A 15,049-nucleotide genomic window follows, 5' to 3' on the forward strand; every position below is an offset into this window, starting at 1 on the left:
CAATTTGTAAATAGATTTTTAAATTTATTATCTGAAGTATGTACTTGTATGAAGCAATGTGATTGTAACATAAATGATACTACCGCTGCACCGGCGTCTCCCTTAGAGCGTGGCCCCGGCGAGACAAACAATAGGGTGCTTAATTCTGGTAAAAATAAAATAGAAAAACATATAACTTTTGATACCCTTCCTTCTTCTTTGGAGCCACCCTTTCCCAAAATCCCAAAGCATGTGTTGATGCGCACATATTTATTCCAAAAAGAGATCTGTTTAGATGTTGGTGTGGAAAACCTTGCCCAAGGCATAGTACACCCAACCAGCACACTGCTTGATTCAGGCGCTGACGGTATTTTCATAGATCAGGTCTGGGCGGAGCAAATTGGACTCCCCCTTGTAAAGTTAGATGTATCTATTCCCGTCTATAACATTGACGGTACGCCAAATGTGGGTGGCTGCATCACGCACAAATGTTCTTTTGTGGTCGAATACCAAGGACACAGAGAACGAGTCACCGCTGAAGCTACCCAACTAGGGAAGATTAATTTAATCTTGGGCTGGACCTGGCTATTTAAACACAATCCTGAGATCAACTGGCAGACAGGGGTTGTCACATTGTCACGTTGCCCTCAGGAGTGTGTAAACTTGGGTAAACCAAATCATGTCCGTCAAAATGAGCGTATTGAAAAGAGAAACGCTGGTCACGTTTATGAGCTCAGATCTTTAGAAAAGATCGACGATGACGATGATGAGGTAAAACCCAAAGAAGAGATTAAGAGGCTGGTACCTCCCGAGTACCATGACTTCTGGAAAGTCTTTTCAAAACACAAATCAGAACGCTTCCCAGAGGCTAAGCCTTGGGACCATGCAATAGATTTGAAGGACACGTTCAAACCGAGAAAAGGACACATGATTCCCCTCTCTGCTCCAGAAAGAGATGAGGTCTCAAGTTTCATAGATGAACAGCTTAGGAAGGGTTACATCAGACCTTCTAAAAGCCCTATGACGTCCCCGGTGTTCTTCATTCCTAAAAAGGATGGTAAGAAGCGTATGATTATGGACTATCGTTATGTGAATGAGCACACGGTTAAAAACGCGTATCCGCTGCCTTTGATCAGTCAGCTAGTAGACAAATTGGCTGGTGCCAAGATCTTGACAAAGATGGATCTCAGATGGGGGTACAACAACGTACAAATCAAAGAGACAGATGCTTGGAAGGCCGCGTTCACGTGCCACTGAGGATCCTTTGAACCCCTCGTTATGTTCTTTGGGTTGACCAATTCGCCGACGACCTTCCAGAGCATGATGAACGAGATCTTTGCGGATATGGAAAACTGTGTCGTCATTTACATTGACAATTTGTTAATATTTACAAAGTCGGACGATGAGGCTGAGCATGACAGGATCGCGCAAGAAGTCCTTCAACGCTTACAGGAACGGGACCTATTCGTCAAACCCGAAAAATGTAATTTTAAAGTGAAGGAAGTAGACTTCCTCGGTATGATCATAGGCCAGAACGGAATCAGGATGGACCCTGAGAAAGTTCAAGCTATCTTGGAATGGCCAGAACCTACTCGTGTCAAAGGAGTTAGGGCCTTCCTTGGATTAGGCAATTTCTACCGAAGGTTTATCGAAAACTTCGCGAAAATCACGAGACCGTTGAACGATCTCACTAAAAAGGACATTGTTTGGCACTGGGGCGCCAAAGAACAAGAAGCTTTTGATAAGCTTAAACAGGCATTTACAACGGCGCCCATATTAGCATTTCCAGAATTAGACAAAGAGTTCCAGCTAGAAACCGACTCTTCTGATTTTGCTACTGGGGCTGTTTTGTCAATTAAATGCCCTGACAATCTTTGGAGGCCTTGTGCCTATTTATCACAAAGTTTGTCGCCTACAGAGCGCAACTATCAAATATATGATAAGGAGATGCTGGCCATCATTAAAGCTTTAGAGCACTGGCAGCACTACTTAGAAGGTGCTAGGCACCAATTTGAAATCTGGACCGATCATAAGAATCTAGAGTATTTTATGACGGCCCGAGACTTGAACCGGAGACAGGCCCGCTATGTGGTATACTTGTCAAGGTTTAATTATAAATTAATTCATAAGCCTGGAAGCTCTATGGGGAAAGCGGACACTTTATCCAGAAGAGAGGATCATGCCATTGGCATCGAAGATGACAACAAAGGTGTTACCCTGATAGACCAATCAAGGGTGGCCAATGTTAGAATTGGGCAGGATTCCAATCTTCTGGAAGTATTCAAGAAAGACATCTCCTCAGAAGAGAAGGTGCGCCTTGACGGCAATGAAAATTATTTATGGGAAGACGGGCTCTTCCACTTTAAAGACAACATCTATGTGCCTGAGTCCGCAAGGATCAAGGCAATAGATAGACATCATGACACTCCAGTGGCTGGGCACCCTGGGTGGCAACGAACAATGAAGTTGACCTCCAGAAACTACATGTGGCCTGGCATGGTCAAAGACGTACAGGAATACGTAAAATCCTGTCTGAGATGTGCCATGGCTAAGAATTCTCACCAACCGCCGGCCGGTAAACTTATGCCAAATCCTATACCAGCTGGTCCCTGGCAGGATATATCGGTGGACTTCACAACGGATCTGCCCGGGTCAAATGGGTACGATTCAGTAATGGTGGTAGTAGATTGCTTCTCCAAAGAAGTGGTATTCATACCCACCAATAAAACTATTACCGCCGCGGGTACGGCAGACTTATTTAAAGATTTTGTATGGTCTATCCATGGGTTGCCAGAAACGGTTATCTCCGATAGAGGACCTCAATTCGCTAGCGAATTTACGAAAGAATTATGTCGGATGCTGGGCATCAAACCTAAGTTATCAACAGTGTTCCATCCGCAAACCGATGGACAAACGGAGAGACTCAACCAGGAGTTGAAGCAATATCTCCGTATATTTATTAATGACAGGCAGACGGATTGGGCCAAGTGGCTAAAGATAGCCCAGTTCTCATACAATATCAAGCAGTCGTCGGCTACTGTAAGGACCGTTTTACTATTTTCTTATCTTTGTTATGTCTTGGTTCTCAAAACGCTTTTCCCGTTACACCTCTGGCTCTAGGGCTAGAGGTATTCTTTGCCATCTTACTTCTCATAGCCCTCACAGGCTTTCTTAACCATCGCTACCACTTTATATCACAGATCAGAGACTGGGCATCGCTCCCAGCTAGCCAGCACACTGGGTAGGGACTGGTAGTAGGCATCTCGCCAACCAGCTCCAAGCCCTAGTAAAGCCTGGTAATACTAATAAACGCCTTATCTAGAATCGTACCTCATCATGAGGATACGGTTCCTGACCACGCGTAACAATCTTCTATTATTAGTACAAGTCTCTCACCTGCTGATTAATCAAGTCAGAAGTCGTACGATAGTTACTCTCCCTTTTTCCTATTGGTTGATTAATTCCTCAGACCACTTTTCGTATATTCTCCTTTCGGTCTGAGGAACAGACAGTTCTCTATATAAAGACGTACCTATTCATGTATAGCTCCTTAGCTTTCTATTACTGAATTTACCCGCTTTACTCCTCAACAAGAACCTTTGAAGCTTACCTCTCAAAGTCCTCGACTCGCTATATTTCTAGCGTCTGTTGACCTCAAGCTCATTGGACCCTTACTCCCTGCAAGTGCAGAAGGAGATAGGTTTAGTTCTTGTTATAGTTTATCGTTGCCTCACAGCTACAGGAAAGGCACCATTCGAGGTTACTAGATCGTACCTCCCCAGAATGGGTGTAGAACCTGGTAAAAGCAAGAACGAGGCTGCTGAGAACATGGCCAAAGACATGAAGTCTGTCTTAGACGAAACGTGCAAGGCACTATTCAAAACTGCAGAGCAGATGAAAGACAGGGCAGAGCGTAGACACTCTAAAGCCCCTGACTACAAGGTCGGCAACCTGGTCTGGTTAGACACCGACCACTTAAAATTAAAAGATCGGCAGTCTAGAAAACTGACCAAAAAGTGGATTGGTCTTTACTGGATTAAGGAAGTCAAACCCAATGCAGTGGAGCTGGAACTCCCAAAACAAATGAGGGTAGTACCCATGGTCAATATTAGCCATGTGAAACCCTACAAAGGGCCACTGCCAGGACAGCGTGTAGACCGGCCCGGACCAATTGTAGTCACCCAGGAAGGTGAAGAAGAGTTCAAAGTCAAACAAGTGGTGGATGCACGCTTGAAGCGTGGAAAATTAGAGTTCCTAGTCCTATGGAAGGGCTATGGAGATGAGGACAGAATGTGGGAACCAGAAGCCCATCTGGACAATTCCCGCGACACTGTTTGCGGATTTTATTCTAAGAATCCCTCGGCTCCTAGGAAGCTTAGAGGCATGTATTTTATTCCCTTTTTCAACCTATGCCCGAAAATTTAACTACTACCTCCGGTATTTGGTCGAGCCTGGAAGTCGAGCCTTAGGAGGGGGGTAGTGTTACAATACACAAGTTTTGGACCTTTAATTTTCATTCTCCTCTTTAACTTTATACTGTAGTTTTCTCACATTTGTGCCATGCAGCACTTTCCCTTTTGTTCAAACTCCTCTTTCTCACGCTATGCTGCATTTCTTCTTATTATAGACACAACTCTCTCACACAGTGGAGCTGGCCATGCGGGCTAGGCCCCATGACATCATCAGCCACTGTCTCTATCAACTGTATAGTACACATGTACAAATAACCCTGTAGTAGTATATATACCCGAATAGATCCAGGAGACTCCTCAGCGAGTCCTCCTGTTGTATACCAACTAACTCTCTGCATCTTAAAGGGTAACCACTCCCTCTTCATTCTCTTTATAGTGTGTTCCTGTGTGCGCCAGAGTAACTAACTCTTGGTTGTTACAGCGGTGCTCTAACCAACTGAGCTACCAGCCCGCCCTTGGATATCAACACTCAATTTCACAATGTTGTCTAACAAGGCCCAGGCTTTGACCTTGACAATTCCAACAAGTATGGTCATACTATAGTTACTCTTAAAGTACTACAGGGACTTGAATTGTACTATAGTTGCTCTTATAGTGCTATAAGTGCTATAGGTGCTATAATAGGCTTTATTTGCACATATGTACAAACCCCTCTGCTATATAGCAAAAGGCTTTTTCCTGATGCTACCCATTTTTGCGATAATCAATTGGCAATAGCCCCGTCAAAAGATAATCAGTACCATGCCAGAACTAAACACATTGACATACGCCTACACTTCATACATCACACAATCAAACAAGGCAAGATTGAAGTGATCTATTGCCCGATGGATGACATGATCACAGACACACTCACCAAGGCCTTACCATCTGCAAAGGCAGAACATTTTTCTGCTACGCTCAGACTTTGTGTAGCTTGAGGGGGGGTGTTGGACTAAGAGTGTTGAGTGAAGAGATAAGCTGGTACAAAGCGCCTAGAAAGGAAGGCATGTAAGTATGGGTGGCCCGTGTACAACTATATACCATCAGAAATTTTTTTTGGTTCTCTTCTCTTACTTACTTATGAAGAAGGCCTGGTTGCCACATATCATCTCAGACTCTGCTACAAGATCTGAGGTGAGACCCTTTTGTTTTCCCCCTTTCGAATACCTAGCTGATTATTAGTAAAGCCATTATCTTATCTTAGACCAAATCCAAACAACTTGACTCAGCTTTATACAAGCAGTTGAACTGTGAGTAATATTTCATAAAGTAACTTCCATTATATCTTATTAATGATTCAACAATATATTATAACTGTCCAGATCCCTTGCCAGCTCACAAAGGAGTGGGAGGTCTATCCATGTGCGTGCCACTTGTTCTTGATGAACATAACCCAGAGTCTTGAAAAGCTTGATGGCAAAATCATCCATGGCAGTCCTTTTCAGAGATCATGGCAAGGTCAAGGTAAGTGATCAACTCTACATGGTGATCTTTTGCATAGCGCCAGCATCAGCATTGGTTAGCAGCTCGGGATCAACCAAGGGTTGTGGCAGCTCCTATGATGTGCCAAATGGTTAGTCTTTCCAAGGGCTTTATTATCCTTGTCTACCTGTAAGCCATAGAATGGAAGGGCATCCAGTTGATTGAGGCTGATGTGATATGAGTACATGCCATTGAGAGTCCAGTCATTACCGGACTTGGCAGAGCGAATGAGGTTAGCCATGATGGCGGCAGTTGGCAGTTGGGCTGAGGCAGGCACACCGGCCCCTATTACAAGATACTATCGTTGTCACACCTAGTCACGATCGACCCAGAGACACAATTCGGCATCATTCGGCTAATTGGATGTACTCATCGAACAAAACTCGTTGAACTGAACTCTTGGAATTGAGTAGCCCTTTATACACTCAAGTATACACAGCTATTCTTGCACAACCTCGTACCCTTCCTTGTTTCTTCCTATTGCAATCCTCAAACCAGCCCAAGTGCAGTCCACCAGTGCTGCCCCGTTAGCCATGCCAAACACCAATGTCGACGCGTAGAAAAAATTTGCATTCCCTGTCCCTTGAGAAATCCACAGATGGTGGAATAACGGCAGAAGGAGCGACGCGTGCAGGTGCAATAGCCCAGTTACGATCGGATGAGCCAAGTCTGTATACAACGTCGACATGTGCATAAATTTGGACAAGCGACACACTCACAAGGGTATATTTCTGGAAAGAGAGGCATCATACTTAAGAAGAGACCTGGGTCTGATAGCGTTAGATATGCTTTGAACGTTCCCAACACGCCAGTCAGGAGAAACGCGGCATAGAGGGGATCATGCCTTTCGGGGTGGAAATCAGTTTTTTTACATAGGCAAACGGCATATTCACCCACTGGAATTTAATGCATATCGGAAAGATATAGATAATAAGATGGACCTGCGCATGGATTAATGTTCCGAATGTCTGAATGACTAGCCATGATTGATGAAACGCACTGAGAAAACCATCAGGAAGAACGGTCGGAAATGATCGAACATTTCCGTGAAGAAGTACCACCATAGTCCTGGGTTTGGTGTGAGGTCAGGAAGGCCCAAGCTGCAAGCATTATGAGATTCGTCATTCACTTTGAATGCAAAATCATTAACAAACCTCACGCCCCATGTCTTTGGAATCCATGCCCAGCTACCGGAGACCGTCGTTGAAGCTATCATGAGCACTATCGAGTACGTGATGAATTCTATTAAAAGTGGTAGAACTCTTTTTGCGCTGAAGGAAAACGGGTGGGGTGAAGCTAAGTGTGACACGGGACCGCTAAGGAGAAGCATAAAGATGGGCACCAGAAGTAAAATGGAGGAAAGGGAAAGCTGGATGACGAAAGCCAGGGTTAGCAAGGACAGCGATTTTTTCCCTGTATGGTGATATGAAAATACAGAACATCAAGTAGACTGACTGGGCGGCGAACCTTGGCTTGCAAACATCAGAGTCAGTAGGGTCAAGGTATTGTCTATCGTGGAAGTCGAGAGGGCGAAGGCCGGAAGAGATAAATATGGGTTAAGTAGATACCTATAAACAACGCCCGATCAGGGTGGATCCTGCTGTGAAGGTAGACGACTCTGTACTACGACATGCAAGAACTGCTACTAGGTTGACCCTCTATTGCAGCAACATCGCGTCATCGTGCCTCAGAATGAAAGACTTACAGCGCAGCGATTAGACCGTCTCTTGTACTTGAAGCGACACGTTGTCGAAATCTCCATATACGCACAAGTGCTAAAGCTCCAATAGCGTCACATAACGTCCATAAAATAGAGCACGCGACTCGAGACGTTGGAAGTATTGTCGAAAATAAGGACAGAAACAGAGGTGACTGCAAAGGTCGGCTTTTGAGTTTATCATGAAACACGGTATTCAAAATACAATTCGCACCTGGTAGAATACACCTCCAGAATAAGGATCGATGTTGTTCAGATACAAAAAAATCCCTTCTTGTACTGCATTGCCATGTAAGTGCATCATACCACAAGAAAGGGATTCAACGCACATCTTAGATGGGACGTTAAGGGCGATGACAGCTGCTGGTCGTATTTTAAGGTATCTGGAGGAATATTGAAAGCGAGAAGAAGCCTTCCGGCAACGAGCAAAGGAAAAACGAGTCCCGAGTCCATGAGTGGTTTCAAGTCATTGTAAACCGCCTTGACTTTACTGATCTGACTTTGAGCGCAAACGCTATTTCGTGTTTCAGTCATCAAGGAACGAACGCTCCTAGAAAGGCGAAAGTACAGAGGTGAGTGCTTCAGTGGTACACCGCAAGGGCACGCGACAAATACTCAGGCTTAAATTATCAGCTTGAAAACAGTACAGTGTTCATGTAACTGTGGGAAGGATACGGTAGATGCCGCTCTCAAGCTTCTCCAGCTTCGTGACTTACAAGCAAGCTTTCGAACGCACTATATATAAATCATTGACCACAATATAGGCGTTTCTACGGTCATGGCACGCTGCACTGCGCAATAAGCCTCGCGACTTTAGGACGTGCTGTTATACGCAGCTCGACGCTTGCGCTTGTTATCCTTTGATTGATTATTACCACAGGACCACAGGAACACGACAATGTAATATGGGCGAGCCGTGTGTAGAGAACAAAGAAATAAACACTGCGACGCAATTCACGGATGGGCAACGTGAATTCAGCCCAGTCGGCACGATGCATTTTGGCTAATGTTGGTCTAATGTCGCTTATGTTCGAAAGCCTCTCGGATGTTTACCGGAAGTCTCATTCGGGTATGTCTGCGTTGCCTCGAGGCAACCTCCAGGTGGTTTTCCCCTTGATGAAATCACATCGATGCATTCTCCTCCAAAATGTATCCACTGCCGATTCTTAGCTTGTTTCTGATTTTTTTGTGCTTTGACTGTGCTCGCGCATACCGGCGCAAGAGTCCATCATTTGGCTGACCTGCAGCTTTGACGCTCCATGCTATATAACCATGCAATTCGAGGTATAGCTAATCCTACATTTCACCCCATTGTAACGCCACTCACACACATATGTACGCGCTCAGTGTCATGGATAGCGACGTAGGACGGTCGTCCACATCGTCCCCTCGTTCCTGTTTGGCTCTGTCTAATGCTCAAAAGGCCAGCACATCACGTAGATCGCCAAAGACAGTACAGTTCCAAGATACGCCTAGACCCACCCTCCAGCCCTCTGGTAACAAAGAAAATATAACGACGTGTATGTACATCCTCCTGCATTACTGACATGAGGATTAATTGAGAACGGTTTATAGGCAACCGGTCGACATACTCCGAACTTAGTTCACTTGTCCACCCTTTTCTCGCCCTGTCAGCAGCTCCAATTGTATACGATATCCGGGAACCTCCATCTACCCTGCGATTCCCTCCACTCTCAGCACACCAGAGACATTCTTATCGACACCTTGCCGTGCCGTTGACCTCATCGTCTCCCCGTCATGTCAGGATCATCAGCAAAGAATTTCCGTGGTCTTTTGAACTAGACTATACTCGACGCGTTGATCATAATTGTGTGACGTGTCTGGACGTTCTCTCGGCGTTGTACAGTGCCCTTCAAGCACCTTTAGCTGATCATGAGTGGGGCGTGGCTGACGAAAGCAGACGGAAAAGTATGCAACGAGTTCGAGCCCGAAGAATCGAAGCTGGTGGAAGTGCCCTCTTGCAGAGGGTCGATTGGCTAGGGAGTCGTGCTTTCTTCGGCGGGCTACGAAGAGATGATAAGTTTGCGAAGCAGAGGCTGTGTCCGGGCACGGTACAGGTTACAGAGACTTGGCTAGTAAAATTCAGGATTTGAATTTATTTATTTATGATTGGATACCAGCACTTTTTTGCTCAGTTGTGCTTCTGCATCACCTCGTTTCCATAAGTCTAGACACCCCTACAAAAAGGCTATGGGATGGTTCTAATGCGGTACGATCGCACGGGTCAATCAGACTCTTCCGACTCGGGAGGTAAGTATGGGACTAATTATTGAGCCTTGCGGCTGCTGTGCGATGAAGATTGTGCGGCGAGGCTGTGAATTTGTAGTTGTAGGTCCAACATCATGATTGATTATTTTCTGCGAAGCAATAATGCAACACCAAACAATAATGTGCGAGAAACTGGAGAATCGTATCCCCCATATACCGGTTGTGTGTAATATTTTCAGATTTCCTTGACACCAGTGAAGCAACGGCCTGGTGTAATACATTTTACATCGGATAGCTCGACAAAAGAAACTCGGACACTTCGTAAACCGATGTGACTTGTAACTATAGGCTGGCGATAAGCTGTCAAAAATCTGGATACATTGGATATCCAGTGACAACAGCCTTGGATCATGTCCACAAAGCTATTTGACGTTTCTGCGACACAGACCAGAACCACAATAAAATCAGCATTCCAGACGCGGCACAAGGGAGATTTAAGAGTACCGGTTAGTATTTATTACTGGATAAGACGTGATGCACCGAGGCTCGGTTGGGTGAACCATGAGACTTACAAAAACGTGACGGCTGACAACCATTGACACTGCACTGAACCGCGGCTGGGCGACACAAGACAAAATATATTTGCAATGCGGACTACAATGTTACCGATCCTGACCGTCATGATGATGATACATATGGGTCCCAGTGTACGCTGTTCGAGACTGGAAAGAGAACAAAGACCCAATTGACGCGGTGCGAATTCGGAGATAAAAATGAATATTTTCGAAGTCCGTGCCCTGGCATTTTGGTCCTTTTGGCAGATTGAGAAATTCTGTGTGGTTGGGACGTGTGCTACATTGTTTTTCTGTTTAAAGTTATCATTTCTCAGTGCTTTGAGTTAGCATGAAGTGATAATCTAATCGCAGACAGGTTCACCGTGCGGTTGCCAGGTGGTGATCTGATCAATTCAATTCGAAGAAGGCCTCAATCGGGAATGAGCCACATTTAACCCTAGCCCTTTCCTGTTCTGGCTTTGGACCTCACCAGGCCTCACCTCAAACGCCCAGTATCATGTCGTTTTTTTGTGTGCGCATATATACACGGTTACAGGTTTAGTTGTATTCTCTAAACGCATTTGTTCTCTCTTTAGGAATGGTTGACTCTGACTCGGAAAGGCCATGGTGGCATTATTTGACTCCAGGTGAGTATAAAATCTAAGTCTACAGAGTCTTATCCAGCATCAAGTCTCACAACTCTCATCGTAAAATCTCATTTATATTTCACCGCGCAATAACTATCATGGTAGCGAAGATATTCAGCAAACGCTCTCGTTCAGGCAACGGAAGCCTGAGTCCAGCTGTTCAGCTCAAGAAGCAAGAAGACGCGGTAATGGAGCTCCTAAGGGAGTTATACAAATGTAACGGCGTTGTACCCAACGTTCAGGTGCAAGGATTCGTCACAAGATGCGACTCGTGGGTTGTTCTTTTCCTGACCGATAAGCGCCGTGTTTTGATCCTCCCCTTGATAGATGTGAAGAACTACGGAAAAGCCTTGCAGAGCAGTTATTGATGTCAGATAAGACACAAATCGACCAAATCCAGGATGAGATCAATCAACTCAACGCAGACTGCGCTAAGCTTATGGAAGATATCAAGGTCGGTTGGTTAACTAATTGTGTTGCATATATAGCTCAATGTACAATAGAACGCGCGGAAAACAGCTCTCAGAAATGATATAGTCCTGAGCCTCGCGCAACCTCAAGGTAGTAGGACTTGGCTCAATCCTAACAAATGCTATCTGACTTGAATAGCCCCCAATCCAGCTCATTCCAGCCCTGTCGCAAATAACGCTCACCAGGCGAATGGGTCCAACAGTGGTCTCAGCGCAACCATGTATCACAGCGCTCCGAGTGTTCTCCAAGAAGGGAGCGTGTTTGGAACCGGTAACACCACGATGGCTACTATGGCCACTAGGGGCTCGTCTACGACCAACTCAACCTATGGTAAGGCTGCTCGCTCTGCAATCCAACACCAATAACTGATAATCACATATACTAGCTTCTTCACAGCCAGTCAGCTCCCACCAAGGAAACTCGTCCATGGGGCACCCCTCACAACCGCAACGGTCACCACCTCCATCGATGAACCGCCAAAACTCGGAGCACTCGTCCGACGACACGTCTTCGTCTTCCCTTGGGTTCAACCCTGAAGGAATGAGCTTCTTTAACTTCAGCGGTAACGGTAAACCGAACGTCGATTCCCCGACGATTAATATTGGAGGATCAAGAAACTCGGGTGCAGGTGAGGACCTTGTTGTTCAGTCGACCTAGCGGTGATAACTAACCATCTTTGTGTAGTCAAGCAATACACTGTACCACAGTCCTATTTCAACGGACAAGTTTCGTTATGATGTAGCTGATAGAGTCATAACATATGTTGCCTTTGAATATACCCGCCCCCCTTAGTATCGATAAAGTATGGTTTCTTGGTTTTTTTGTATGTCCATCAGAATGGGTGGTTGGGTATTAGTTATCGATAGGATTATTTTTTTGTAATACAACGACCGTGTCAAGGACTTTATTTAATGTCTTGCAATGATGAGGTATCTTCAAATGAAAGTGTAGTTCCGATGCAGCGGTCAGACTGGACCTGATAATTGGCATTGGTCGTTTGTAGAATTTACGAGTAAGTTTGCAGCGTCAAAAATCGTAGTTGGGGGGTGGAGAGGGCAAGTCACCGTTGGCAGTAGGGCTGTGAATTTGTGTTTGTGGGTCCCAGCCGCAATTGTCAGGCTACTCATTCCTACATGGCCCGTGTCCCAGATCTAGAAATGGAGCTGCTTTAATCGGTACCACGGCGTAAAAATCACCGTAATAAATCATAGCATACACGAACATACACACACATTTATCACCATCTTTTTGTTGCGCCAAAACTTGGCCAGAAAGTGCAAATAAATTACAGGATGTCGAAAATAATGCATAGATACATGAGTGATAGAAAATGCGATTGTCCCTTCATTCCAAAGCATTATTCTCCATTTGACGGAGTGTCTTTTTGTATAGCATCGGGCGGTGGTTTCCTAGCTACGACCGCAACCACACGTAAGAACGCTCTCCTTATCGCCCTCCCTAGCTCAAATATAGATCGCACCACACAATGCACGCCATACACGATAAACTGTAAGCTGACAATAGTTCCCGCGAGGAAGGACATCACGAGCACTGCTGTAGGCCATGCTGACCAAGACACACAGAGCAAGAATACCATGAGAGCGCAAGCAGATGCAAACATGCACAGAGCAGGCATGCGCGCGGATATGCAGAAAAACATATATGTACCATACACGTCTCGAGCCATATTCTGTCAGTCGTAGTTTGAGATTTCGGTACCCTAGTGACGATAGATAATACGCACCCGAAACTTCGAAGCATTTGCGCCACTATAGGCTAACAAAAACCACGCATCTAGAGCGATACCAATACCCGACGATATACTTCCAAGGGCTATGGCTCGCCGGGCGAGGCTGTCGACCGAGAAGAGCGAACCTGACGAGAAGCCAAATACCGCAGCATCCAACCTACCAACGTCGAAGCATATGAGGCACACGAACGGTTGAAGAGCCTGAAAACGTACCCAGCTAATGCTACAAGCTACAGCAGCATTAATGCAGATCGGGAATAACTTGAAGATAAACTCACTGAAGCTCCTACGAAGGACCACTCTGCTTGCAGTTTAGAAAGCACTTTCTCGAAATCAGAGTCGACTCGAGCGTTACGCAGATCCCAGTACGGGGAGAACCTGTCGACAAAACACTCCATCACTGACACAGAAGGATCAGGAGCCATTTGCTCCGAGTATGTCGGAAGAATCGAGGCCGCTATCCAAGAGATGATGGCGACATCCTTGGTGGGAGTTTGACGAACTTTTTGCATGTCCGTAGAACTTTCGCCAGTCTCTTCGTCATCAAAGCATGCCCGTGGCGCTCCATGTTGAAGTAGGGGTTCTTTTTCTTCCTCTGATTGGGCATCATGGGAGTCGGACCAATAACCTTTAATGTCTAGAGTCTCTATCCTAAAATCGCCGATCGCTGATCCACCAAAGTCGTCGACCCATGGACGATCGGACTCTGATCGAGATTGACACGAAGATACTTCCGTTTCAGTGAGCTCGCCGTTGGCTACCACAAGACTATTGAGATTTTGCTGACCATGGATAACCAATGAAAGAAACGCACATAAATTCTCATCCATCATAGAATCAGCCACATCCGAATAAGTATTCGACCTTGAGAGGATGCCAGATTGCGTCGGTGGCTGCAGTTTGGCAATAACGCAAGCGGTGTTTGTTCTACCTCTGCTGGAACCGCGTTGTTGCCGTGTGGTCGCATTCAGATTGATTTCAAGCTCTGGGTGTCCCGTTAAGCATACGAGAAGAAAGCGATTACTTTGTTTGAAAACCTACTTGGGTCTGTTCCCTGGATTTTTAGGAGGTCTCCAAGTGAGAGACTCGCAGTTGCAACCAAATTGCGTTTTTTGCCCTTCTTCTTGCTTTGCGATCGATGAAACACTTGAATATTTACACGAGAGTCAACATTCACACTTCGTCTTTGTGTCATACATACAAGTCAGTTCGTGGGTATCCGACTAGAATGGGCGTCACTCACAGTGCGAAGGGAAGTTTTAAGTTGGGATTTTGTCCATCGCAGCCGAGAATCGTCTCATGGAATTGGTGGTCGTCGACGACAACGGTGACTATTGGTCTCCAGGATTTTTCTGGACGAAGTAAATGCAAGCCTCGTGTACGGATAACTGATGGAAGTGGCTGTTAGTTTTTGCAGAAATTTGGTTGAATGCAACCTGAGCCGACGACGTACCAGTGAAAAACCAAAGTCTGGGAGGCCAAATTATTAGTAAGAGTTTCAGGACTAGTCAGGTGGCGGATTGAACTTTGCCGCAGAAAATATGTACATACTTTGGGGAATTTTTGTCTACCATCACACTATGAACTGAAAGCTTTTTATATCCAAGCCAGAGTCACTACAGAATATGCGGCCTGGTTTGAAATCCAATGCACGTATTTTCGTCTGCTAATAAGCAGTACTGTTGCTACACTGCCAGTTTCTCCACGACTCGTGATCGGCGTATTAGGAAGCTATGCGCGTGAGGGGTACATAGGAGTCTGGGATG

At 45.5% G+C, this 15,049-nt stretch overlaps 5 protein-coding genes across 5 annotated transcripts; 2 read left to right on the forward strand and 3 right to left on the reverse strand.

The window, feature by feature from the left end:
• Positions 1 to 5,709: 5,709 nt before the first annotated feature.
• Positions 5,710 to 6,168, reverse strand: SERLADRAFT_466704 (uncharacterized protein; the record flags this gene model as incomplete). Its single annotated transcript, XM_007317966.1, has 2 exons — positions 5,710 to 5,989; positions 6,043 to 6,168. 2 exons carry the CDS (start codon positions 6,154 to 6,156, stop codon positions 5,912 to 5,914), a joined length of 192 nt encoding a protein of 63 aa, XP_007318028.1.
• Positions 6,169 to 6,354: 186 nt separating this feature from the next.
• Positions 6,355 to 8,085, reverse strand: SERLADRAFT_369266 (uncharacterized protein; the record flags this gene model as incomplete). The annotated part of the gene is made up of 9 exons (XM_007317967.1): positions 6,355 to 6,584; positions 6,635 to 6,759; positions 6,813 to 6,856; positions 6,916 to 7,015; positions 7,070 to 7,328; positions 7,383 to 7,483; positions 7,621 to 7,787; positions 7,847 to 7,911; positions 7,962 to 8,085. The coding sequence occupies 9 exons, from the start codon at positions 8,083 to 8,085 to the stop codon at positions 6,355 to 6,357; spliced, it is 1,215 nt and encodes a 404-aa protein (XP_007318029.1).
• A 275-nt stretch (positions 8,086 to 8,360) lies between these two features.
• SERLADRAFT_466710 (uncharacterized protein) lies at positions 8,361 to 9,774 on the forward strand (the record flags this gene model as incomplete). Its single annotated transcript, XM_007317968.1, has 3 exons — positions 8,361 to 8,916; positions 8,980 to 9,152; positions 9,208 to 9,774. 2 exons carry the CDS (start codon positions 8,984 to 8,986, stop codon positions 9,744 to 9,746), a joined length of 708 nt encoding a protein of 235 aa, XP_007318030.1.
• A 1,460-nt stretch (positions 9,775 to 11,234) lies between these two features.
• SERLADRAFT_466712 (uncharacterized protein) lies at positions 11,235 to 11,807 on the forward strand (the record flags this gene model as incomplete). The annotated part of the gene is made up of 4 exons (XM_007317969.1): positions 11,235 to 11,333; positions 11,390 to 11,516; positions 11,566 to 11,623; positions 11,672 to 11,807. Coding segments are annotated over 4 exons (402 nt in total), but the record flags the coding sequence as incomplete, so codon positions are not given.
• Positions 11,808 to 12,890: 1,083 nt separating this feature from the next.
• SERLADRAFT_437626 (uncharacterized protein) lies at positions 12,891 to 14,857 on the reverse strand (the record flags this gene model as incomplete). The annotated part of the gene is made up of 9 exons (XM_007317970.1): positions 12,891 to 13,223; positions 13,278 to 13,440; positions 13,497 to 13,513; positions 13,562 to 14,040; positions 14,098 to 14,268; positions 14,325 to 14,467; positions 14,527 to 14,671; positions 14,737 to 14,753; positions 14,835 to 14,857. The coding sequence occupies 9 exons, from the start codon at positions 14,855 to 14,857 to the stop codon at positions 12,891 to 12,893; spliced, it is 1,491 nt and encodes a 496-aa protein (XP_007318032.1).
• Positions 14,858 to 15,049: the final 192 nt, after the last annotated feature.

This window comes from Serpula lacrymans (assembly GCF_000218685.1).
Source record: "Serpula lacrymans var. lacrymans S7.9 unplaced genomic scaffold SERLAscaffold_6, whole genome shotgun sequence".
Classification (NCBI taxonomy): Eukaryota; Fungi; Basidiomycota; class Agaricomycetes; order Boletales; family Serpulaceae; genus Serpula; species Serpula lacrymans.